Raw genomic sequence first — 27285 nt, 5'->3', positions numbered from 1 at the left:
TCACCCTGTGAATAATATGAATGACAATAAAATGAATGTACAATGTTTGAAAAAAAGTTAAATAAAGGCTGAAAAGAGGAAAATGGTGCAGGTTTGACAATTAATATTTGAGTCTGTGTGCAAAATACAGGGGGTCTCGGAGGGTCCAAGACCCCTTGATTGTCACTTTAGTCCCCCTGAAAGCCTTTTGTGGGGTCTCCCAAATCCTAAGACAATTATTTGTCACTTGCGATTGTCAATAAAATGTCTTTTAAAAGCTTACTTAGTTGTCATTATTCAAACTGTATAACATTTGTTCAGAAATATGAAAAGACTATTTTTCGCCGTAAATGACAGCCAGCAAAAGCAGCAACAAATTGCCCGAAGAGAGCCTGTCTTCACGTCTGTTTGTGGACCTAAAGGGACCCCCTTTGGTGTCTAGTGTCTGGAATTAAACCATGCTGTTGTTTTGTCGTAACTGCAACAGAAACTTTTCAGGATAAAAGTTAGAATGTGAAAATGCATTTTATTAATCCACTGATGTGTGTGTTTGCTACGAGGACGACATTTTATTGTTGACTCATTTGAACATTAGACAATCCATTTTTACCTGAAGTATCCAATGATGAAGATGGCCACCAGCAGAGAGCTGAAGGACACAGCGTAGCCAGTGGTATACATGACATACAGCCGCTCGAAGAAGTCTTGCTGTGAACATAGAAATATTAGCTTTTCAGTCCACTCTTTCAAATGAAACAGCGTTGCAGAGGAAATAACACACCTGCTGGAATAAACAGGTTGTAATGAGAACAAGAAAGCAAGAGAACTCATTATTTTGAGGATGATGAGTATTAAAGCTAAGACTCATGCTAATGCTGCTATGTAGCCTGCACATAGCCTGTCATATTAAGAAATGGATCAGTAACTCATTCCCAGAGCTCTTACTAAGCCAGTCTAAGGTTATTTAAAAAAGACAGAAAAGGGTCGATTTATTACGTTTTAAAGTCTTAAATCCTTAATCTCTGAATGCTTACAAATTGGAGACAACAAACAAATCTGTTCAGGTTGGTTAGAGTAAGATAAAACCATAAACAAAATGGATTTGGAACATTTTTGTATTTCTATAAATCCCTGCTCCTGAGTTTTTATCTCAAAACATCCATGCACTCTGCAGAAAGACTTCATTTTCTAGACTGAAGAAAAGTTACACGTTGGAGGCTTCTAATTAAGAGATTGCAAATCAGCATGAGGATAGTATCCACTTCAGCCAGTCCTCCATCCTCTTTGGAGTCTCAAGTGAAGTTGAGCCCTCATGCACATCAAGTCCCAAAAAAGTCAACCCCATCGTGTCCAAGCCTCATGTCTAGTTCTAATAAACAAAAGATCAACTATCCACAGCAGGCAGCTGTGTTCAGTAACAAAGATCAAAGTTACAGTTTCCATAAAGTCTCAACAGTACGCAGATGATCATGGCTCCATGGCCAACTAAGACTTGATGAGTGTTTATTCTTAGTATCCTGCGATTGAGTACATTTCTTTAGAGCACTGGTTGAGGATAAAGATGCAAGAAAACTTTTGGGTCAGTTTGCTTCAGCAGAATGCGAGATTAGCAGCGGACAAGCACAGGCACACACTCACTCAGTCACGCACACGACCGAGCACATAACCTCTCTCCTGGCTTAACCCTGGCAGAGATAATAAGAAAAAACACAGTTCTCCTTCACAAAATTGTGTTAAATTTGATGGACAATTATATGGTAAGATGTGAGTTTGAACTTTTTGAACCACCAACAGACTCAAATGTGTTCGTACATGAGTTGAGGCACGCACACACAGTTGCCTAGCATCTGATTTCAGTCAAGTCTTCTGTCATCAAGTTCCCTGTCAGATTGTCGGCCTCCACATTAGCTTGTCTGAGAGTCCTGTGAGATTTAGAGCTTTGACGTCTACATAATGCTAATAACCTGTTTATCTATTCATGCGTTTACTATGGGAATGAAATCGGTTTCGCTAGTTAACCAAATCAGCTGCTGCCTGAATATTTTACAGTCATACTCACCCTCCCTTCCTCACCAGTGGGCTGAAGGAAACGCAGACACTCTGTGTAGTTGGTCCATGTTTTGTTCCAGTGGTCCACAAACACCCAGGAACCGTTGATGTCACACTTCCTGTAAGCATGTCCTGTAAACAAACGCTTTAACATGATTTTGGTCATTTACAACCCAAACAAAAAAATTGGTGATGATTAAAGCATTTCATGCAGGTTGATTTTATGGATTTTAGGCATTTGCCCACCAGTCTAGTAAAGTGAAGTTTTCACCAACCTTGATATATTAAAGAACCTGCACTCCCTAAACCTACACAGGTGAATTAAATTATTATCTTTTCAGAACTGTGTGTGAGCGTAGAGACAGGGCTTGATTGATATGTCTCTAACTCTACTGATAGCTTTGTTGCAACTGTTAGAGTGGAGCAAACTACCCCCTTCATCATCTCTATAGGCATTCTTTTACAAAAGACATTTTGACATAAGAGAAAAGGCCTTTACACACACAAAAATGCTAAATACTGAGCTGCAAATATTATATGTCTTGAGCTTTTATTGTGAAAGGTAAGAACAGAGGGAGTGGATCTGGTATGCGCTGCTTTTATTAAGGCTGAAAGGATTAAATGAATACAGTGTGCCGTCATGTTTGGGACCACGTAGCCTCCTTGTTGTTTTATAAATAAATGCACAACTCAACCCGTTTGCACACCGTTTGGTTGATGCCTATATTGGCATAACCTTGAAAAAAATGTTGCTTTTTTGTTGTGCAACATTCCTGTTTTGTGTGAAAGTATTCATGATAAAAACAACAGTTCAAAAATATATTGATGTGTAAATCTATTGCAAGAAAAAATATCCCCTCGGTGTGTAAAGGCCTTAATACAACACAGGTATAAATGGTCAAATGAATGACGGAGCCATCGTTTAATATGATTGGAAACACCTGTGCTTTTCCTACGGCAAGTCGAAATGTCTGTTGTGAAAAAGTCCTATCAGTGCACAAAGTCCAGTAACTTCACATAATTACCATCATAGCTCCACCCATCGTCACCCTAAGAAGTCTAATTAGCCAGAATCATTGAAAACACCTGTGTGAGAGTGTAAGACCTCAACAAAACAATGTATAAATATATGGTATTCATTTTTTATTGATTTTGAATTATTCAGGTAGTTGCAAGTAAGTCATGCAGAAACATACTCATATTACAATATATCACCAGCATAAACAGCCTGAATCTCTATATTTAAAGTCACTTGTATAATCTTATAGTAAAAAAAAACAAAAGTGTTCACCTTTGTGATTGAAGTCATAAATGTAAGCCGGGCAGGGGATCTTAGTAACCAGCCCAGGGGAGCCATTGGGCCAACAAATAAGACCGTCCCACTCTGGAGGGCACACCTCATCTACAGTGAGCAGTTAACAAGTAAGAGGAAGTCAACATACAATTCACAGACTGTCATCTGGTATCTGGTCAATATCTTTTTTCGTTGTAGCTGAAAAGCTGTTTTGTTATTCGTATTGACTATTCATAGATCCTGTGGCTCAATTGGCAATCAAAATACTTTACACATATATTTTTGAAACACAGTACAAGTGGTTATTTTTATGTGCATTCTTTTCAGATAATAGTTAATTCAAAAAACGGAAATAAGTTAACACAAATACTACTGCTACTACTATTATGGAAAGCAGGGGGCAACAGATCAGAGGTTGACCAGGCTGTGTCCATTCTGTCCATGTGAGAGAAAGACTGTGATGCATCATTTTGTTTGTTTGACAAAAAAGAAAGTCTGCAAAAGAATAAAAACATTAGTTTCTGTTACTCTTTTAAATTCCATGTTGATCGTATATCATTTTATTTAATTTTCATCTTTATCTGATGTCTAAATAACAGGTTCTGAAAGCTGATATAGCTATTCATAGTTTAAATATCACCTAATCAAGACTGGGGCCATTACAACAGTCTTAACTAGAGGGGGGGAGGAAACAGCTTACAGTCTGTTGTGAATCTCCCTGAAGATAAATCTTGTGTTATCAATCAATAAGATGTGAGGAAGTTTAGGATTTATTTGAAGCCACTGTCATTGGTCTTTAAATCATTTGAGCACTGATGTCTGAAAGGAAATTATACTTTTGTTATTTACATTGTGAATAACAAATAATAGTCACAATATTCCCTTCAATGAGTATTCTCCCATATACTAACACACTCAAATATCTTGATAACATATTGCATGTACTGAATCTTTGCTCTACATTGATGTTCTATAGGAAAAACATGTTCCTTTGCTTTTTGCCAACAAAAGCCATAAAGAGGTAAACAGAAACCAATGGATGTAGGTGGATTTCATTGTGTAGGATGGTTACAAAATCAAAAAAGATTAGTCTGGTGAAAACTGTGAGAGACAATTATGGACATCGAAATGGATGCCCCAAACATAAATGTGCACTTCTGCTGACTCATCTGCTCTCTGCTCTTACTGCAAAATTACTGTATGATTGTAAACATTACAAAGTGCAACTTTCAAAAGCAATGCTCTTTCTATTCTACCAAGTCACATATTTTAAAATGAACCGCTGAACTTTCTCTCGAGATAAACATGAATCACTGAAAAAAGGCTACATTTGAAAGTAGTGATTGTTCGGCTTCTGGCTGCCTCTGTGATTATTTTATGCTGCATCGTAAAGATTTATTAACAGTTGAAAACAATTTTAAGCTCACAGTGTTTTTGTTACAAAGTAACTGCAGCTTTGATGCCAAAGTCCCCCAATATTAATTGTACATCAGGTCAGATCACACTTCTTCAGCTGACCATCTTCTAAACGTCTCTCCGTGGGCGACGCGGGAAATGGAAGCAGCTAAAAGTGAGTGTGTCCATTAAAATGCAGCACAGGTGATGACGGAGAGCAGGACAGGACGGAGGTTTAACCAGCTGACACTGTCTCCTGCACTTCTTAACACACCATAGCTGCTATCAAAAACATTTTGTTTTAGTTTGCTGAACTAAAGTAGAACAAGAAAAAAAGATTGATAGTAGCCGTGGTTTTCCTGTGGTCGCTTCCCAGCGCTTCTGGCAGAATACGACCGACCAATAGAAGAGCAGTAGAGCCGCTCCACAAACTCTGCCCAGAGAATCTGTCCATTTACTGTAATCACCATATTTGCATATAGTAAGGTTTGCTCTTAGAAGTTCAAGTGACAGAGCTGCGGGACAACAAATGGAGCGCTAAGGTTAAAAATGGGGTTAATCGTTAACTCAGTAGGTTACAATATTTTGAGAAGTAACAGCTTCCACTAAAAAAGCCGCCTTCTAGCACATCCACTGTGCAGCGTTTCCCCAGTGTGTGGAAGTCAATCCTGGAAGCTATCAGCGATTAGGCTAACGATGACAGTTATGTCTTTTCCCATGGTGTTTTACTGGTGTTTGCCAAACACATTGGTTGATACTCATTCTAATAACCTTTTCTCTTGTAACATTAAAATTAAAAAAACATACTGTTTGATGATACAAATAATGATGTACACTAAGCAGCAAAGGGTTTTCAATCTGCTAATAGAGCTGACTTTAGCTCAATTAGCTAGCTGGGGACAATCAAGTGACAGTTGTTGTTTCAGCCAGCAAAATCAACAGTCAGCAGCTAGAAAAGAGAAGTCTGCTTAAGTCTGCTGTTATCAAGGATATTGATGTTAAAGAAAATACCAACAATTTTGAGTGATTGAACTGCCATGGTTGCTGGCGGAGCAACAGCAACTAAGGGGGGCAGGTTTGAGCAAACAGTCAATTGTTTACATACATCTTCTGATCATATATTTACTGTATATGTTGTATATTTGATGATCACTTGAAATTGCATTGCTTCCACATAAACATGAAGAAAACTCAGATTAATTGTGTAGCGTAGTATGACAATGTAACTGCGCGTTTTGTACCTGTGGACTCTGGCTCAGTGTTGGAGAGGTTCTGGTAGCACTGCAGTTTGATTTCATAAAGGATGTACATCTGCTCCTGTGCAGACAGAGGCCCATCAAACCCCATCTGTGGAGCACAACAAACAAGATCAGATCTGTTACCATCTATCTATATGTGTTTAAATTACCCTTTGCTTTTGGCTTCTCAATAACATTTGGGACATCTTTTCATATTCCATCTGCTGTGGGCCAGGCCAACATTTGTGGCCTCCAGTGGAGGAAAACGGAGGAAAGACGTGACAACAAAAAACAATGGAAGAAAGCAGAGAGAAAAAAAAACATGTTATTGCGCATTTTTAATTTGAATGTAAAATTCTTTATATTTTACCATTACAGAAGGTTATTTGTGGGTTAATTAATATTTTTTTCATCTAATCTTAATTGGATCCCTATCCATTAATCATGTAGTTTTACAAGTAACATTCAAAGCACTGCTCGGCCTGACACAAAGATAAACAGATGCGCCAAAATGCTGTTTTCTGCTTCGTAATGACTATTACATTTTCACGGGGCTGCCTGTGTGATTCAGGTTATTGCATAACAAATCAATCAGGAAACACCATATGAATTATTTAAGTAAATTGTTGGCCGGCAAAAACCCCATCGTCTGTTGACAGAAGCATTTATTGTACTAACAATCTTTTCAAACTACCATCAAGCCAAAGACACTTTTTGGCTTTGACTGTAACTTTTGAACCCTGTCAGGTAATGATCAACAGTTGTTGCTCTATTTAAGTTTTCTTTTTTTTTTTTACTTCAGCTAGGTAATATTGCCTGTTGGTCTGTTGGTTTGAAAATACAAACATAGATTCTTACAGTAGATGAATAAAGTAAAAGGTAACTGGATCTGCTGTTTGAGTATCAAAGACATGTTTGCTGCTCATCCAAGAGGCTGCTTCACTTTGCGGGGTGTCGTAGTCATTTAATCTTTGTGTTTTTACAACTTGATGTAATTTCTGTCACCATGCAGTGAGTTGGAGCCATATGATTTGAAACGTGAAAAAGCAGGGCATCTGTTTTCATGACAACTCCGTCTGTTAAATCTGACACTTTTAAAGAGGTGCAAAGGAGAAATGGCACCTGTACAGACAGTTTTCCTTTATTTCATATTGAACTAAGAGAAAACACAATGCGGTCTACGCGGTTGTATGTGAAAGACTTGATTATACAGCCGCAAACAGTGCTGTCATCCCTCCTTGATTACCTTTGTGTAACTAAAATTATGTCACTGAAGCCATAGTTAGAATCTCAAAACTAAAGAATACTTCCTCCATTTAACACCTGCACATTATGATGGAAAACTGTTCCTCACTTCCAGCTATAAATCAGCTGCTGTAAAGTGAAGGGCGACATTTCTGGAAGAGTGAATTACGTTTATTTTGACTTTTCAAACATTGTTCAAACGGAAATGTCCATTTTATTAACGGGCATTAAAAATGTGCGTGTATTTTTTTAAAGGAAATGGTGAGAACTAGTCCAGTTCTGATTATACAACTTCCTGAGAAATCCGTGTGCCAGACCTCCATCTAGAATGAGAACTTTTAATGTGAGGTCAAAAGAACCAATCTGCAGCCCCATTAGGAAGACAAAGTCAGTCACTTCTCCTCTTAACCACATTCTGACTCACCAGTACTGTTTCCTGTGTTTCCCAAAGATAACCAATATACTGTAATAAACTGAACTCTAAATTCAGGGATCTTTCCCAAACCTATTACAACAGTTACTGTATCGTGAAAACAAAAGTGCTGATGTAAGCCCTTAAAAAGCCAACAATGAAGCATCTGTTTTTCATCTCAGGAACACGGCTGAAGTTAGAGGTTTCCTACATGTATACTACCCTACTGTTGTTACAGGTGTAATGTGGAATGTTCACAAAATCCTTGTTATTACCGTTTTTCTCAATTGCTAAGACACATTTCTTGAAACTGTCACCCATTTTCTCAGAACTACAAACACAAAACCACATTGTCCAAATTACGTTCCCAAAACCCCTGACTCTTCTGGCAAAATTAAACACTCGCCCCTAAACCATTTAACCTGTGCTCAAAGTCAAGCAATGCTTTCAAATCACAAACACAGTACATAAATATTCAAACACAGTAGATCAATCATTAGATACAACACAAAAAAATGGAGAACACAGCAGCCAGGGCATGTAGTTAAAGAAAAAGTGTTTATTATACACAGTAAATGTGTTTTGGTAAAGAATAGAATACAGTACCCAACTGTCAAAAAATTGTATAGTAATGAAAAACAATTCTAAATGAAAAGCATATTACAATGAAGTCAATATCAGTGTTCACTCTGCCTCAGCGTCTTGTCTTCGTGCTGGGTCTGGCCAGAGGACTTCATCCACCTGACAGGCGATGTTCTCCCTTGCCAGGCAACGGGGGAAAAACCCTCTGGTGTGCCGGACCCAAGCTTGGCAAGACTCCACAGTGACGTCACCACAAGCCAATTCCATGGCTTGTATTAGATTCACCCTTGTGTATGGGTGTCTGTCATACACCTTCCACCGCCACGCAGAGAAAAATTCTTCAATGGGGTTTAGAAAAGGGCTGTACGGTGGAAGACTGACATTTAGGAAATTTGGGTTGATGTTGAACCACTCTCTAATTCGGATACTTCGGTGAAAGCTCACATTGTCCCAAACTACCACATAGACAGGTTGCACTGCCTGCTGGTGAACCTGGTGCTCACGTAAAGCATCCCGAAGACCATCCAGAAAGGCAAAAAGATGATCCATGTTATATGGCCCCAGGGTTACATGATGGTGAAGAACCCCATGGTTACTCATGGCTGCACAAAGGGTGATATTGCCACCACGCTGGCCGGGAACTTCCACAATGGCACGTTGGCCAATTATGTTCCTGCCTCTCCCTCTCCTCTTTGCCAGGTTGAACCCTGCTTCATCCACAAAAATGCATTCATGCGGCGTCTCCATGGAATCCAGTTCAAACATTCTCTACACGTGAAAAAAGATACATACACCAAGTAGTGTAGTACATAAGGTATACAGAAATACAGACTCCTGAGTGTTCTTTATGCACACTTTATGTGCAGTAAAGTACAGTAAAGAGTGTACACTTACTTGAACATACTGAAATCGTAGTTCTTTGACCCGTTCTGAGTTACGCTCGAAGGGTACTCTGTAAACTTGTTTCATGCGTACCCTGTTGCGTTTGAGCACACGATCAATAGTTGAAATGCTGACACTGTTGATTCCTTCAAAGTTGATATTGTCCTCAACAACTCTTTCCTGGATTTCACGGAGTCTGATGGCATTGTTCTCAAGAACCATATCTACAATCAGAGCCTCTTGCTGCTGTGAGAACATAGCAGCCCTTCCACCCGCATGTTGTATTCTTGTAGTTCTGCAAGAAGGGAAAATGCACAGTAATCTAAATCAAGTATACCGTAAATAGCAATGGACATCACAATACAGTTTTTCTATGCATGTTTCCCCCTAGTCTAGTTCCCCCGTTTTTCTGTTGACAAAAGGATGTGCTGACTTACAGTACACTGTAATTACTAGTTATTGTATTCAGTACTGTAGACAGTATGTACCAAAATGAAAATAAACATTTACCTGTTTTCTTGTCTGAATAACCTGATGATGGTGGCCACAGAGAACCTGCTCAAATTAGGTTGAACTCGGAGTCCTGCTTCCCGCATTGTCATTCCATGCACAAGAACATGGTCAATTATAGTTGCTCGAATTTCATCTGAAATGACTGTTCTTGGTCTTCCTCGTCGTCTTCCTCTACCTCTACCTCTACCTCCTCGTCCACCACCTCTAACTCAAACTCTTCCTCTGTCTCTTAGATTGTCTCTTTACATTCTTGCATCCATCAAACACACCTGTGCCACCAGTGCACTCTGACCTGGCTTATATTCAATCGGTTTAATCACATCATTGGAAACAAGTGTGAACAATTTTGAGGTGTTGTGTTTTATCAATGACAACTGTGTTGTAATTGTGGTTATTGTTTGCAGCATGTGTTTACCCTTTTGGAACACAAGTGCACATACAGTGCCTTATGTTTTTAGAGAATGAGATTGAGTCAAAAGAGTGCCTCATTCGTAAAATGAGTTTAGGTCACTGAAAATTTAGTTCAGAGAATGTGATTTAGTGTCTTAGCAATTGAGAAAAACTGTAATGACACCGGTGGCCTTTAAGTGAACTGCAGTCAGCATTCTTTTACTTGCACTTAAGTGTTTCCTGAGTGCTGGCGCTCAGTAGGCGCAAGCAAGCATCAGCCAAACCGTGACACAATACTACATTACAATTAAATATCATATTTAGAATAATGTTGTAACTCTAAGCTTCCTGTATTTAATTTAGACAATTAGTGCTATTATACCAATAAGCAACGAAGACAGTCAGGGAAAGTCTCAGTTATTAAGTTGCGTCACAATCCATTCACACTTGGCTATACGAAGTGATTAATACAATTAATAAGTTATTACATATAGCACCATTTAATTGCTGTGGCAGCCCTTTAGACCTATGAATGAGACTAAGCGTCTACAGCCATGCTAGCTGGTTTGTGAGGCTGTATTTCTAGGCACAATGGTGATTGGAGCTAAAAGCTAACAGCAAAATAATGCTAAATATGCTAATGTTCAACAGGTATAATGTTTACTATGTTCACCATCTTAGTTTAGTACGTTAGCATGCTAGCATTTGCTAACTAGCACTAAAGTACAGCTAAGACTGTAATTAGTTTTGCAAATATCTGGTCATGATCCAAAGTGTTAAACAAAGTAATGGTGGCGCTAGAGGAAAAGTCAAGGATTACCAAAGTCATTACCAATCGTTATCTGGGGACAATGAATCGTTGTTAGGAGATAACAGTCGGCCTACATTGTCCCAGTGCACTGCACTACATACATCTTTTGGAGAAAAAAAAGTAAAGTCCTTTGTCTGATATCAATTCTAAATAACTTCCTTATATGGTGTGAGAAATTTTAAGTTTTAAAGCATTTCTAGTGCTGGATATTATGTGTCACAGTGTGTTTACTTAGGACATGTTAAACCAAGGAGTGTGGTCATTGAATGTATATTGAGTGTCTGTGATGGGGGTTTGAGGAATGTCAGAAGGTGTAAATCTGCGGGGGAAGAGGGTAGTTAACAGAGGTGTCTGCCCAGGACAATGGGTCAGGATCCAAGGAGGAGCTCATTGGACTTCAGCCAATCCTGGAGCTGATCGATAGGTTGAGGAATGTAACTCTGGGGGGACAAAGGAGCTGTTTGTCCCTGAGAGAATCAGACTTCCTTCGTACCATGGGGCAGATACATCAATCTGTCCTGTGGTGTGAACGAGGTCTCATATTTCTTGAAATATTTTACTATCGATAGTGTAATTTGGTTTGTGATTGTTTTAGCTTCTGTTAACAATATTAAGTACTTTTGATTTTGACCTGGACCTGCTGACTCCTGCCCTGCTTGCTGATGGAACAAAGAGTGCAAAGGGGGGGGGGGCTGCTGCTTCTTCTCCTCAGTGGCCTTCTTCTCCTCTGTTTGAGAAATTTCTGAACATTACAATGGTATTTCATTTTAAGTCCCAGCAGATACAAACCTGCCTCTCCTTTCATTCACATTTTTTCACACAAGGCTACTTGGTGAAAGCTGTTAAGCCCTTCAAGTGTGGAACAACCCAAGACTGGATTGTTTGTTGTTTGTCAGTTTACTCTCTATCAAAAGAAGCAATTACACTCAAAATACTTGTTTGGAATAATGGGACTGCATGTCCATGGTTTTCATGTTTTATTCTCTGATTTATCAGTCTTTTATTTTTTGTTGATGTTTCCAAACTTTTTACTCACTGTTGCTGGCTTATTGTTCTAATATTCTGCTCAAGTCGTTGCACCTATTTACTTTTATTACTGGAAGCAGAAGACCAAAAACTATGTTGTCTTATCAAGATCTTCAAAAAGGTTATAAGGATATTGATGAAGTCAGTTCAAGCTGTAATACCGTGAGTCACCCTTGTGGGAGTGCATGAGCCCCCCCTCTGATGTCAGGTCAGATGTAGAAATGTTAACAAGCAAGATATTTTTGAATTAAGCACCACATTCAGAACTACTCAAAAAACTTCTTGTATGCATTGCCTCTAAGTTTTTACCATACTGTATTGACTTGTCTGTAGAGATGGAAATAATTCCAGACATTTTAATTCCATACATGCACTGAACATTTGAATAAAGACATCATTATGAATTCATACCGTCTCATAACCTGTCAGCCTATCGTGGAGAATGACATTGTGTTTATACTACCAAGTCAAGATTGCTGAACCGTGTAAATTGATCTCTGGCAGACCATTAAGCAGACCGATCAGGCATACTGAATATCCTCTAAAGATGTTAAGACATGCATGCTTATAAGTGTGGGTGCATTAGACTCAATGGAATAGGAGGTTGTCTGCCATTTGCTTGGACTGTTTATTGTAATAAGTGATGTCTAATGTCCCTCATTTCCATAAAACTGGGTCAAGTAAAATAGATCAGAGGTGAAAAATTTTACTGTTTACTTTCTCAAGCAACGTCTATTTCATGAAAAGGATGAAACAGTCAATGCAATAATACAATGCACTGATTGGACAGTACATGCACTTTAAAGGAAGCCATGTGTCGAGTGCCAACAAAGTGCTGAATATATCAACTCCTGTTCTGGCTGCCATTAGACGGCCACTGATGAACATCTCAGCATTCAGAGAGCTGACTGTGTTCAACAGATCGATAACTTTCAACACCTTTAGACTGTTGCCTAACAACATTATTTGACCCTATGTGTAGAATGATGGTTTTCACAGTTGAGTGTGTAGCCACAATAGGAAGGATCCTTTATAAAAAAAATCATAGACCATATCCTTTGGAAAACAGAGTATCTTGGTGTGTTTTTACTGCACATGGTTTTTTACATCTTTTACAGCAAAGTCACCCACAATCAGAGTTTGAGGACCAGTTGTTATCTTTCCATGCAGCCTTTAGCTTTCTGGGTTACTTTCAGTCCTTCACCTGCTGTGTGAGGATGAGAGGTTATCCAGGTCATCAGGGTCCTGCACGGTGGAGCTGTCTTCTAGCTGCACACTAGCTTTTTGGGGGAGGTTTGTCGCTAGAGCTCCTTTTCACAGCTGTCAGTTGAAGAGGCACTTTGCCTGCATGATAATGAAGGCCAGCAGGTCACATCACAAATCTCAGGGAGCTAGACTCTGTTACTCGTCCTCCCAATTCCCAGGTCTAGGATTTACTCTCAGGCTTTGCACCAACGGCGTTCCATGCAGGAATATCACTTTCATTCATTACGTGGTACACAGCCTTCCTGTTCCATGGTAATCTTGTTGATGCTAAAAAGACATGCGTTTGCGTGCTCTTGTCCACTGGTTTGAGTCAACGTTAAAGTGGTTTCGATCCCACATAGTTCCATGTTCACGTCTAACAGGTGAATTTTCGGTTCCGACACTACTATCTTTTTCAGAGGTTTGTGGTAGTAAACCTTGAAAAAGGGCAAAGGCAAACTTGCTGCTTATTAGCTTTAGCTAAGTACTACGTTTCCAGTCACTGCAGTTTAGGCTTGTCTTGTTGTTAGGCTATGCTTATATAGTGAGGTCCTCATAAAAATGTTGAAATATGTCAATAGCCTATCATATCCACAAAGAATTACAGTCCCACAGATTTATAAGTATCCAAGCGACCCTGCATATAGTTTCTCATTATTATTTAACTTTTACACTAGATTAATGGCTGAATATGTATATTGAAGAATGGCACTGACGTTTAAATGGGCACTCTTGGTTTGATCCCAAGTGCTATTAATATGCATATAGCAATCTGGCATTTCCCTTGCACTGCTGTACGTGTGAAAGTGGTATGGATTTACATTTCCCTGTTCTTGCTGTGTGATATATTGTGTCGGCGTGATGTTAAAGTTGTCTTTTGTATTCTGTTTAATATGAACCCTGGCTGCAACACAAATCCCACCTTAACCTTGAACCTTGCACAAGACAGGACATGTTTTGTTCTTCAATACAACTAACCACCATTTGTCCCTGAACATTTTTGTTAGCATAAACCTTACCACACATGCCCACTCCAGCCTCTGGGATCAAAGTTGTGTGCTGTGTACGCCCACCCTCCAACTCAACCGTCTCCCTGTGTCTTCTGTGCAACAGAACGCAACACCTAATTAACTGGAAAACGTGCTTCTGGTGGACATAATCCAAGCAGCAACAACATTTCCTCCAAAACATATAAATGTAATCTTTTAGGCGACAGGGCTGCATAATGAGGTATGGAGAGAGGAGGAGTCGATAGCGACGTTTTAATTACAGAGATGAAAGGCTATTATTTCTTTACAGTAATCTATGGTTGTGCTATCACGTACAGCAGTGGTACATTCCTTTTTTTTCCACAGCAATTCCCTTGTTTTGTTTTCTCAGAATGGACATAGATGTGTTGATCTGGCTTTCTAAATTACCCAACAGGTCGATGTTGACAAGCTGCCTAAGTTAAAGGGTCAAACTGTATTTGTTCACTCCACACATTTTAGCTTCTTTCACTATTAAAGACTCCCTCCATTTCAAAATACTTTGCATTAAAATGTTGTGCAATACGAATGTTTTGTTGTTGGTTTTGTGAAAAATGGTGACTTGAAAAAACGTAAAAGCATGTTTCTTCTCCCACACTGACAATTCGGCAACTATTGATGTGCAAACATGAAGATGTCTGGAGGCAAGTCCTGAATATCATTTTATAGAAGTAGTCAAGGTGTGTTTTCCAGATATGAGGCAAGGTTACGTCTAGCTTTAGAATCCTGCTCTTTCCTCAGAAAGCTAAATCAAACACGCATGCATGGTGTCTGCACAACACATCTAACCTTTTATCAGCGACACATCTAAGCCTGCCGCCCCTGCAACACGGCCTTGGATAAGCGGGAACAAAAACTGATGGATGGATCAGATTTCACGAGCCATCTATCAACAGGCAGCTACGTTTACCAATGACTGTCAATGGTAGCGGTATGTTAAGAAGCCAATTAGGATATTAGTTGCATGAAAAAAAAGACTTTCACACAGCAGCTGTTGCTGCTGCGAAACACGAATTACAAGTTGTCATATAGTCAGAAGCTTCGGAATCAGTTTGTTAAAAAAGAAACTATAAAACCTCTTAGCGCAAGGTTCCTTGGTAATATGAAGAAAGAAGCTTCCTTCTCTGGTTTGTAACTAAAGCTGCACAATCGATGGTGGCTTTTTTTTTTTTTAAATGTCACCACTCAACACAGACTTGTCACTCCACTGTAAAGTAAATTTTCTGTCAGCATACACCCATCTGGAAATGTCAGATTCCATTAAAATAAATATATATATATATATATATATATATATATATATATATATATATATATATATATATATATATATATATATATATATATATATCCACGTATATATTCGTATATATTCCAACAATACAAACTAACTAGTCATTATTCTGTCATTTACAATTGCATGGCAGCACAATGTTTTTTTACACTGAATCCTTTTCATTCAGTATGTTTAGTGGTCCTGGTGCTGAAGGCGCTGTCCATGGTGCTGATAATGAAAGAAAACTCTCCTTCCTTCAATTCAAAAGATAACACAACAACCATTTTACACTATTCCGAGCGACACACAGGATCATTCACAGTTCAGTGACAAAAAACTCTGCATGTCTGGTGATTCATTTGCCAGAATTGTACTCATTAAAAGGCTGATGGTGCACTCTTTCAGCTGCCTCAACCCTCTTCTGTTGCAGCTCATCACGGCCAACGTGTTAAATGAATCATTTGAAATCTAATGGTGTGAGAGTAAAGCACATTGACCATTTAGAGGGGCTGTTTTTTGGGATTGGACCCAGATCTCACTTATCTATTAAATTAGAAGCAAAATCAATATGGGTGTGTGAACAATTGGCAGATGATGACTATTGACACATCTCCTCAAATCAGGAACAAACAGCTCCTGAGATGTCAAGCTGATTATAAACGCAAAAAGACTTACTGCAGTACCGGTGTTGCACCGATTTTGTGACTGAAAAAAGGTCAGGTGTGATGAAAAATACATAAATGTTGGCCAGATATCAACAGGTCAGACTGTTACAAAGCTGATGAGAAACAATAATCTGTAAAGGCAGCCAGAATAAAGCCTTCTAGTGTACCTTTTGTGTATTAAGAGCAAATACCTCAGCAAATATTCAGGACATTTACAAAGCAGATGAGAAGTAGCCTACATGCTATAACTCCACAGAGAAATATTCTTTACAGTATCTGTATACTCAGAGTTAATGTGAGCCACGTTACAGCATGTTGTGGTCATGTTCTAATCCCAGCTTTAAATAGGTTTATATAGATCGTTGTTATAATGCAAAAAAACAGCGACTGTTATAGTGTCAAAGATTTTTGCTTAAGTGGGTACACAATGTGTCCTTACCTGTGCGTCCACAGAAGCCGAGCACAAGAAAAAGTTTAAGACTAATATCCACACAAGCAAGTTCATAGTTCGTCTTTCTGCCTTCATCTCCAACAATGTTTAAAAAAAAAATACATGAACTATGCGTTCATTTGAATTTAAGCAGCATTATACGCTCGAGATAAACACTTCCTTTGTCGCCGTCGCATCATTGAGTTAGAGCTTCACATTATTATAGAAAGTTCCATCGCAAGTTGTGGTCCAAAACTGAGCCGCCCGGCGCGGTGAGAGAGATCGCAGCAGTGGACTTCATCAGATCACAAATTCCACGTGTTGTTTTTTTTCCCCCATTCAGTTTTCATTGGGTTCTCGTGATTGAGTTCCGTGACATCGCTGCTCGCAGATCTCCGCTAGTCTGGGATGCGTGCCGGGTTGAGGAAAAGTGAGCCTCACGTCCAGTGTCGTCACAGTACGTCATGATGAACCCCCTTCATCCTGTGCGCGCTCCCCATCACGCATATGAATGGAGCCTCTACCTCGCGCTAGTCGTCACCATGTGATTGTGAGATTTCCTCTCTCCTCGCGCAGTACATCACGGGACAGGGGACGGGGCACCCTTTAGGCAGTGAAATGTTGGTGACGCACAGACACGCTTTTTAAAGATATAGGCCAACTGTAAATGAATATGTTATTAGTTTGTATTCATGGTTTTTCCCCCTTTTTTAATCAACTGAGCATGTAAAAACCTGCTAAAGTTACTGTAACAGTAATTATTCAACATATAACTATTACTTGGGGGACATGAATTCTAACAGTGAAATGTCATAACCTAAATGCTAAAGATTCATATTTAAATGTGAAAATTGCATATCAGACTGAATTCTCAGTATGCTTTGTAAGACAGCCAGACTTGTTCAGTTACATGATTTCATGTAAGAATAAACTTACAAATCAGAGTCAAAAAAGCACACAGGCAAACAAAAACTCCAGCAAAACTTCATATAGCAATGAAGACAAACTGACCAAGAAACAACAGAAGCACTCATGCACAATGGGAGCAGTGGGATTACCCACAGAACAAATCATGAAGGCGGGAAAACACACAAAGGCCAGAAGTAAAACCAGACACGACACAAAATAACAGGGAAATAAACAGGAAAGTCTAGACCATGACCGATTGAATATGAAAGGGAAATATATATATATATATATATATATATATATATATATATATATATATATATATATATATATATATATATGCAGCAGGAAATAATGACCTATATTGTTTTGGCTTTTTGCTTAATAGCATCGTGAACAAGTACATACCTGACAAAAAAATAGTAAATAATTGATATTCTGTATTACTTTATTTGTGGAGGATAACCATATCCATATACTTTGCAGAATACTACATTTGCTTGAATCAGGTGAAGCCGAGAGCACAGTAGTCTGTGACTGTGTTTGGCATGTTTAAGATGCTTCAACTGTGTGGATTTATTGCATCACTATGATTCATTTGGTAATTTTTGAAGAGTTTTTTTTTTTTACTAAAGTTTAAAACAAGAAGCAAGGACCTTTATAGACATGTCAACTATTAGGCTAAGTGTAAGTGGGTTTTTGAGACGGAGCCACACAAACAGTATTATAATAGTTAGAATGAATTAACGCTTTGATCCAATCATTTACAACATTCCATTCGACTTAATAAGCTTCATAGTGCTGACAAGGCACAATACGGCAGCAGCTCAATTCCAACGATGGAGCAAGCATTGGTGAGACACAAGCCTGTTTTCTAACAGTATCACATTCTCATCTCTTCTTCAGGTCTAACTGTTTAAGAAGCACATTGAGCATTCATTTCTACATGCCTGGACTGTAGCACAACACACATGTGGGCAGAGCCTGTCTAATGACTCAGTGGTGAACTAATGCATTCAGCGCATACACCACAGAGTCACACTATGCCACATTCCATTTAAATGGAAACTGTTGATGGCATGCAGCTGTTAAATTGACATTGGCAGGCCATCATTTACCCAGCATGTAATGGGTGTAAAATAAACCACTTTACAACCTCGTAGTAGCAGTGTAACAATGGAGGAGAGACAGAAGCCGACCGCGAACAAGAGAGAAAATCACTACATTTATAGTCAAAAACTTTCTGAATGCATTTTTGCAGAACTACAAAGAGATCCCGGTGCATGCACCCTCTCTCAACGAAAGCGGTTTGAATAGGCTGTGATTATTGTATGATTTCACATCCAAGCGCCTGTTGTTTCTCTGCCCAATTAGTGGGAAAAGGGCATCTGCTCATGCTTTCACATGATTTTATCAGCATCTCTTAAAGGCCTCCTCACAGAGTCAAAGGCCTGCTACGTTCCATCCATTCACCTTTATGAAACCTGAAGTGAAACCAGTACTCATCCTCATACGTAAACCCGCTGTTAAGGCTCATTTAGTTCAGACCGACTCAAACTGAACTCTATTGCCCATAGCTGCTTCCTCTCACCTTCGCTAAGCCCCTTCCTAGAACAGCCAATGTCCAATTCTTCTTTAGCAACTGTAACTAGGATCAGGAGGCCTGTCGAGCCTTTAGCGGTGTGTGTGGAACCTGTCAGTCAGTCAGTCAGCAGATATCCTCAAAGTTTAGATGAGTGTTTTTTCTCTTCCTGAAGCCAAAAGAGGAGAGAAGATGTCGGATATATGGATTGAACATTCAGGAAGACCAACATGAAAGCAAAAAAAAAAATGGCTTTGGAATATCCACAACTGATATAGTTGAAAACGGCAAATTGACATGTCAAGGGAGGAGGGGATAAGCAAACAGTCAGCTAAGCATAAAAAGGGCTTTTTGGACATCTGAAGCAATTCAATTTAATTTATACAGCGCATCATAACAGACGTTATCTCAGGGCACTTTTTCGCACTGACCAGATGTAGACCATACCGTGTAATATTATTCATAGAGACCCAACAATTCCCACACTGTTTCCCACCTTAACCCATGAGCAAAAGTGGAAAATAAAAACTCCCTTTTAAGACACAGAAACCTTCCTTAGTGAGAGAGTTAATATGTTTAAATATTTAATAAGATAAGGAAGTTACATTCACTTTTTCATGTAATTTCAATACTTTAATTGAGCTTAATGTCCCCTCAAAATGAATATACTCCTGCCCAATATGTTTTAACATGCCATAACCTGAGAGACAATGAATGACTCAGACACACAGAGAGATACCTGCAGAGAGGAGAGAGAGACTAGACAGCACAAAGCTATTTCAGAGAAAGAGAGAAATGTCAGTGTAGTTTTGTAACGCTGCAGGCACAAACAATTCAAGCAATGTAATGTTGTGACATTCTGACATGATTGGCAGGGCCGGGAAAACAATTTCACATGTTGAATGTATTCGTATAAAAAATGGCCGTCTGTATCATGCTTAATGAGCCTTCAGCAGTCGAAACCAGCAGCTAGTTAAAGAAAGGTTTTTAATTTACACTGAATTTTTTTTCCTATTCCCTGTGGTGATTATAGCGTGTCTTGAATAGGAAAGTGAATATGAATACGATGTTGTATTTCATCTGTGACTTCCTTTAAAGGTGCCCTCACTGGTTCATTATCTTCACCTCCCTCAGAAGCTTCAATCAAGTGTATTATCACCATGTTTCCAAAGCCGGGCCGTCTCAGAGGACACTGCTTCACTATGTTCATTTTGGACCATGAGTCCTTAAATGGAGATATAATGAGATGTTTCGAACATCGATGTTCAAAACATCGAGTATCAAAATTGTAAACAAGGACACGCGTGACTCAGTGTGTGAGTCAGTTCTAAACAGGGAAAGACAGTGTTGCATGTATAAGAGGCTCACATATGAAGGCTCAACCTGCTGTCGTGTTTGGTGCTGTGAGCTTTTGTTGAAGTTGTTTTGCTCTCCAACTGATTCATTCGTTCGCGGCTCCCGTAGAGGCTATTGACATTTCTACAGTGATTCGGTTTGCTCAGTGGAGCTGAACAGAAAAAAAGGTGAAGAACAGGCGTCTTAGCGTCTTATTTGATGGCCAAAAGAAAAAAAAGCCCATCAATCCATACCGTTTAAAAGTCTTATTTTAAAATAAGACACAACTGTATAGATGTTCTTCTCAAATTAGTCACGAAAAATGTGATCATTCATTTTAAGAAAGCTCAGTTTGATAGCTATATAGCATTGAACTGCATAGCTATAGTCAACAAATCTGTATTTGTATAGCATATTTAAAAACACCAGCAGTTGACAAAGTAATGAACAAGAATAAGATACAAATGAATACAAGGTAAACAACATTAGGAACAGAAAATCAAAAAAAGAATGTGCATATAATAGTAGAAAAAGAACTGCAACACCACAGAAGATGAAGTCAAGCTCACATCAATCAAACACCAATGAGAAGAGTCTTCATCAGCGACTTTAATGGTTCGTTACGGTTCTTTAATGGTTTAATGGGAGTCGGGGCAGCTTTTATATGAATAGGTAGGCTGTTCTAGAGAGAAGGGGCGGCTGGGTCACCACTGTATTTGTGTCTAGTTCTCAGGACCTCCAGGAGCACCTGATTGGTTGACCTCAGTGCTCTAACTGGAGTATGGAGATGCAAAAGTTCTGCTATATAAGGTGGCGCTCGTCCACCACAGCTATACGCTTCGATGACAAAGCTGTAAGTCGGGGCCAGCTGGTAATAAGGGATGGTTTTAACCTGTTTAACCTGTAAAGCTGGCTTTTGTTGTCTGTTAATGATCGTCAGAATCGGTCGGAAACTAAATTCACTTAGCATTCCTACAAGCAACCAGGGCACAGTATCACTTTGTTACCTTACCTTACATTTTACCTTTTTGTTTCCTCAGAAGTAAAGTGATACTGAAAGTGCAAAGGACTAAGACGTCAAAGCTGTGGTATGTGGTTATTACGTCACGGCTATGGACCAATCAGATTGCTTGATTTGAGCTACCGATTTTATAAACAGAAATGAACTTTAGCACATACCTTGCTTGGAGACATTACCTCAAAAAAGGGTCACGTTTCTCACCCATGTAGACTACTGCAGATGAACATCAAAAGGGTGTAGATGTGTTTTTCCTTACTGTAAGTAAAACGCCAAAGATTCACACAAAGTTCACACTGCCAGAAGGGTGTAGCTATCACAAAAAAATGCTCTTTGGCAAACTTGTGTTTAGTCTCTTAATAAATTGACAGTCAAAACACTCGAACACAAATGACAGACACCCAGAGAGTGTGGTTGCTCTGCTGCTTCTCTTCTGAGAGCCTGAGTTGAGGGGGAGCTGATTGAGGCAGTGACTGTTGCCATATTGCTTCCCAGCATGACGCTTGTGTCCCGATGATGCTGGTAAACACTCTTCAGTTCGTTCGCACGGTTGTTCGAATGTTCCGATGCGTGAATCATCCGTAATTCTAACACTCTAACCACTTTGTTACCGTTCTTGTCTAACTCTGTTAAACCAGCGTGTCGTAACAAGCCGAATAATCACACACGTGTGTTTTTAATTGGAGAAAAAACCCATGACCATGTGTACCGCTGATTGACTCAGAACAGACCCACAACAATGACTCAAGACAATAAGATTAAGAGCAAATCAAACATCTTCAAACAGGCCGGTCACATGCGAGTAGGCAAACTTAAGGGGCAGGCGGAGAATCAAAGTCCAGGAAATCAGGCAGGCGGGATCAGTCGGAGCAGGTGAGTTAGTGGGAGGAGCAGGTCAGGTGGTTAAACTAGTGGGGGAGGGGTTAATAGGAGGGCAGGAGGGAGTGGCTGGGTCTGAAACAAATCAGTTAGTGACCGTGTAAATCTGGTAGAATGATTGGATGAGTGTTGAGGTAAAATTTGTAACGCCATGACCTCATCTAAAGCCGTTAGATAAAATAATCTTTGTCGATCAAACGTATGTAATGCATTGTAACTGAAAAACAGATGTACTCACCGCTATAATAGGTAAACAACACACATGAATCAGACTCCTTTGTAAATATCCTTTCATCCCTACTGTTCTGTGTTGCACTGAAATCATGTCGCAACACTCACTGATGCATTGAAGATGTTCAAAGCACAATATAAAATTATCTTTATACATTTGCCAAAACCTTCAAATTAAAGTCCTAGTTCTTAAAAATAGTCACAAACACAGTGTCATGTTTGCACACATATAGTGTGTGGAGCATTTTCTTTGTATACAATCAAAGATTTGATAGTTACATCAGTGGTTCTAACAAAACAATAATTTTATTTTAAAAAAAAAAGACAGACATGCATTTTCCTCACTTTAAACCATGTGGTTTTAGTTGCCTAAACGGTGGATGAAATTGAGGGTTTTGTTCTAAACTGGCAGACACAGAGACATTTCAATTGGACTTGATACTGAACCCTGCTGGATACTGGAATAGCTATTACAAAATCTGCTGTGTTTAATTAAAAGTGAGTAAATATCTGCAGCCTTCGTCATTGACTTTCACTTATTATAACCCCATCACTCCAAAAGTGAAACTTTAGTATTATCAGGATGGACTATTAAACCCGGAGTAATGACTGGAGTTGGAGTAAGATTGTGTCATAATGTTTTTTGGGAATCATTTTCTGATGCTGTCTCTTTTTCCATCTTATCTTGTTGGGGTTTTTTTCGATTTGCAAACCCAGACTCTGGATCTTCTGAAAATGCATATTTCATTACGGTGTTCTGTGAAAATATTATGAAAAACACTATTTTAGCTGCCAGTCATCCCACTTGTATTTCAACCAATTATTCACAAGTTGCAACAGGGTGAAGGTGTCACAGTTCAGTCATCCAGCCATCAGTAATTTTCCATTGATCCTGCCTCTGCCCCACTCAACCTGTCAGCCACGCCCACCTCGTCAGTTCACTCCACTCACCTGTGCACACAGCTGCCTCTCATCACATGCAATCAGCCCAGCATATAGTCACCAGCTCCACACTCACTCCTTTGCCAGATTGTTCTTTGCCATGCGAGTCTTTCCAGCGTTCTCCTGCCTGTCTTCCCGGTACCGACCTCGCCTGTCCCTGATTCCCTGCTTCATCTGCCTCCTGGTTATTCGACCTAGCCTTCCGTCCCTGACCAAGAACTTTGCCTCTCCTCTCCTGATTCCTGTTTGCCGGTTTCTAAATCGTTTGCCTGTCTGCCGGAGTCTAAGTAAAACGTTGAACTTTCTACCTCTGTCTTCTGAGTCCTTTGTACTGCAATTGGGTCCATACACCACCCGTTACAGAAGGGAGGTAATCATTTGTTGACTTTTACAAAGGAGGAATGTCTGAATGCATGAGAGAGGAACGCCATAAACATCTTAATGCTTTGTATTCTGGGGACAGGTCAAGGTGAAAGACCACTTACTGTAACATTCACATAACTCTATTTCTGTTTTTAACAGGAATTTAAAAGTACAACAACTCAGGAGCATCATGACATTAAAAAAAACTAGAGGATTGCACTTCAAAGCATTACTAAAAACTCGATGGAAACAGCAAACAACACATGAAAACATTCAAACCAATGGAAAGAAAGTAATTACGACATAAACCTTGTCATTTCCCACAATTTATTGTCAAAATTGCCTTTATTTGGCTTTGCTCCATACGAAGCGGAAGGTTGTTCCTCACGGAGATCCCAGAATAGAGAAACTCACTATTTACTTTTAACAAGGAACACTGCATGACATGGTGCTGGCCATGTCACTTTGACATTTCATATAATCTGTGCCCCTTTTGTGAATTATATCAATCATATGATTACGTCACAGTTGTTTAACTCGATCCAGCGTGCTTCATTACTACTGGTCCAATATGAGTCCTGAGAGGAGCATTGAGCGTGTTTCTGATCACATTATTCATAGTCGAAGGGGCACTGGATTATTACGTTTCTTCACCTTGATATTCATAAATAAACAAGTGAGATATTTTTTAAAATTATGCAATAGAATGTTATTTGCAAGCTTTGTTGGATGCTATATGCTTTTGCACTACAAACAATGATTATAGTCTTAAAAATGAATGATGAATTAAAGCCTTTGAAAAGGTTTTCATTTTCTGTTCGTCTGTCACTCTTACAATTGTTAAAGCTTTTATTCTGATCGTGATCTCGAACAGAATACTGAGGGGTACTTTAGTTTTGTTCATTTTATGTTACTTAATACTTCTAATTCATTAAGGAAATTGCTGAACTTTTATCAACACCATTTATATAGGTTTAAATTACTGTGTGGATTCAGAGTTTACATGCCCAATAGTTAATCAGTTTACAGAATGCATTAGCATAGATTACACTACAATACTAAAAGGATATCAAGTTAGATCCACTCGACCACCTCTCTCTCTTAACATGAAAGACACTTGACTGTTCATCTATCCAGCGTGGGATTTAATCAGAGCTGAACGGAGTCAATTTCGAACATGTCTGGCTCCCTGAACATTAAACTAAACACAATGACGCCGTTAAAATCATGGTAATGAATGCAGGCCAGAGCGCCGCACTGTTTCTATGAATACAAAAAGCGTCCAGTTTGACGTGTGCTGGACGCTGTCCTTTTATTGTGTTGGACAGCATTCAGTTCCACTGTTTATTTTGCTTCCCATCACTCAACATAAATGTGGTCTGCAGCTAAAAGTCACTTCTTTAAGTGAACATGCAGAATGCTGCTCATGCATTATTGCGAGTAGGCCTGCTGCTCCTCTTGTTTTTGCGATGAGCAAGACTGTGCACTCTCCAGATAAGTTAAGTATTGAGTTGTACATGTTCTGCACTGGGAACACTACTGTGGAAATCAATATTTAATCAGCTCAGAACAAAGGCAAAAGGAGGGCTTCTATATGTGCGAATCCTCTCTGAACACTACGACACCATTCCCTTTGGAGGCGAAGAAGAGAAGAGCTCCTGCCGCATGCAATGCAATGATATCGTTATGCACATCTCTGTATGCCTCTCTTCTTATATGATTCCCCTTTTGTTGCTATTATGTATTGGCCGTGTCGTAACGTGGAACTGTTTTTATGTGAAACTGCCGCCTGCGAGCGTGCTTAAAATGTTGACATGCAAAATCAGATTTTCGAGTGTGTTGTGGGTGAACACTGTTGTCCCAAAATAACTCCAGCAGCAGAAAAACAAGTGGAAAACTAGCAGACGTACGTGGTCAGCCAGCTGCTCAGAAAACAAAAAATTATTATGTTCTAAAAGTTGCAATTAGTAAGAGGCCTCTGAGGTCACATCACACATCTAAAGTCCTGTTACTGTCAGCAGAAGATGCTTTAAAAGTTAATAGTTTTAAAATACCAACTGCCAAAAGAATGCAGTATAAGGACTTGTTGCTTGTACTGCTGGACTTAAGGCAGACGCTGCTTTTTATTTGCTACACTCGTGATGTCTCGGTTTACACTACATGATGCATGTCTCCTGAAGGAATGTGTTTAATCAAATTACCACAAACTAACTGGTTGGTTTCTGGAGCTTTAGGCAAAGCATGATTCAGTTGCCTCACCTTCAGGTGTCTGCTGTGTGCACTGGATTTGATGGGTACATGGAGGCGACAGCCCAGGAGGCGGAACAGCAGGGAGTCATTCAGGGACAACAGGTCTCTTGGAAAATGAATTTGACCATGGGGTGCCCTGGTTTAGAGCGTGTTCCAAGAAGAAGGCTGAGTCCTTACCTCAGGTTTGAGTCCAGCCCAGGGCCCTCTGCTGCATGTCATCCCCTCTCTCTACCTCAGTCGTTCCCTGTCTGTCTCTGTCACTATTAAACAAAGAAATGATCTAAAAGACAATTAATCTGACTATTGTTTTTACAGTTCACTGGTCCATTCTGCGTCTGTCTGTGTGCTGATAACACCTTCACTGACAGTTGAAGATGTATATGCTTTTATTGATATCATTAATATTTTATCTTGAAAGTATTACATACTGTCACTTTCTGTTCATTGAGTACGCCATGGACAACAGTAATTTTGGATTTCAGTGTTTACACGCACACACACACACACACACACGGCCAATAAAGCTGATTGCGATTTTGTATAACTCTGAAACATAAATGCATTTTGAGGCCCAAAATGTAATATCTAAAGAAATATTTCCCTAGTTTGTTAGCCGACATCGCTTTTTTGTTTTGTTTTGCATTTTTCATTTCTTATACTAAACTATAAGTACAAGACGTCCTGATCCACACTCCATACCAGTTGGTGGCGGTAATGCACCAATTTATTGTTTGCCAACCGCCAATAAACCTCAAAAAAGAAGAAGAAGAACAAGAGGCACCGCTTTCTGTACAGTAGACTTTCAGAACAATGGCTTGAGTGTCCGTTCATCAGTGTAAAGCCTGTCTGTTTGTAAAGCATTATCTAGGTGTGTTCAGCTGTGGTCACCACTTTGTTTTCTATGTAGTTGTGTTGTGATAACTTTAATGGTTTCATGGTGTAATGGTTAGCACTCTGGACTTTGAATCCAGTGATCTGAGATCAAATCTCAGTGAAACCTGAATTTCAGTGATGGCTAACAACTAGCTTGTTGGTAAATGACTTTATATCCAGTGATCCATGTTCACATCTTGGTGGGAACTTATTTTAAGCTTTAGTGCGGGTTAAAGAATGCAACCTTTCCACCTTCTTCATGTTAAAGACAGTAACATGTGCATTGTTGGAAAATCTGCTCTCTTGTCAACTGTGCACGCTTAGTTTACACCCAAGACCGAGACAGTGAACACTTTAGTTTGAGTTTCTAAAATACTCAATCTTACGTGTAAGCTACTTTTCTTGTCTGTTGAATACAGCATTAGCATTACAGCCTGTGGTCA

General features: G+C 39.4%; 1 protein-coding gene and 1 non-coding gene across 2 annotated transcripts in view; one reads left to right on the top strand and one right to left on the bottom strand.

The window, feature by feature from the left end:
• Positions 1-16528, bottom strand: part of pth2ra (parathyroid hormone 2 receptor a) — a 41981-nt gene extending 25453 nt beyond the window's left edge. Inside the window, exons 1-5 of the mRNA XM_068734695.1 lie at positions 16470-16528; positions 5959-6064; positions 3320-3430; positions 2039-2160; positions 590-687 (exon numbers count right to left, since the gene is read on the bottom strand). Of these exons, the coding sequence (XP_068590796.1) occupies positions 590-687; positions 2039-2160; positions 3320-3430; positions 5959-6064 (437 nt within the window). The 5' untranslated portion in view covers positions 16470-16528. The remainder of the gene's footprint in view (positions 1-589; positions 688-2038; positions 2161-3319; positions 3431-5958; positions 6065-16469) is intronic.
• Positions 16529-26897: 10369 nt separating this feature from the next.
• trnaq-uug (transfer RNA glutamine (anticodon UUG)) lies at positions 26898-26969 on the top strand. The gene has a single exon. It is a non-coding gene; the product is annotated as a tRNA-Gln (tRNA).
• Positions 26970-27285: the final 316 nt, after the last annotated feature.

This window comes from Cebidichthys violaceus, unplaced genomic scaffold, assembly GCF_023349555.1.
Source record: "Cebidichthys violaceus isolate CVI_PGR_0920_01 unplaced genomic scaffold, fCebVio1.0.p SCAF_11, whole genome shotgun sequence".
Classification (NCBI taxonomy): domain Eukaryota; kingdom Metazoa; phylum Chordata; class Actinopteri; order Perciformes; family Stichaeidae; genus Cebidichthys; species Cebidichthys violaceus.
This window is presented reverse-complemented; position numbering and strand designations above follow the sequence as displayed.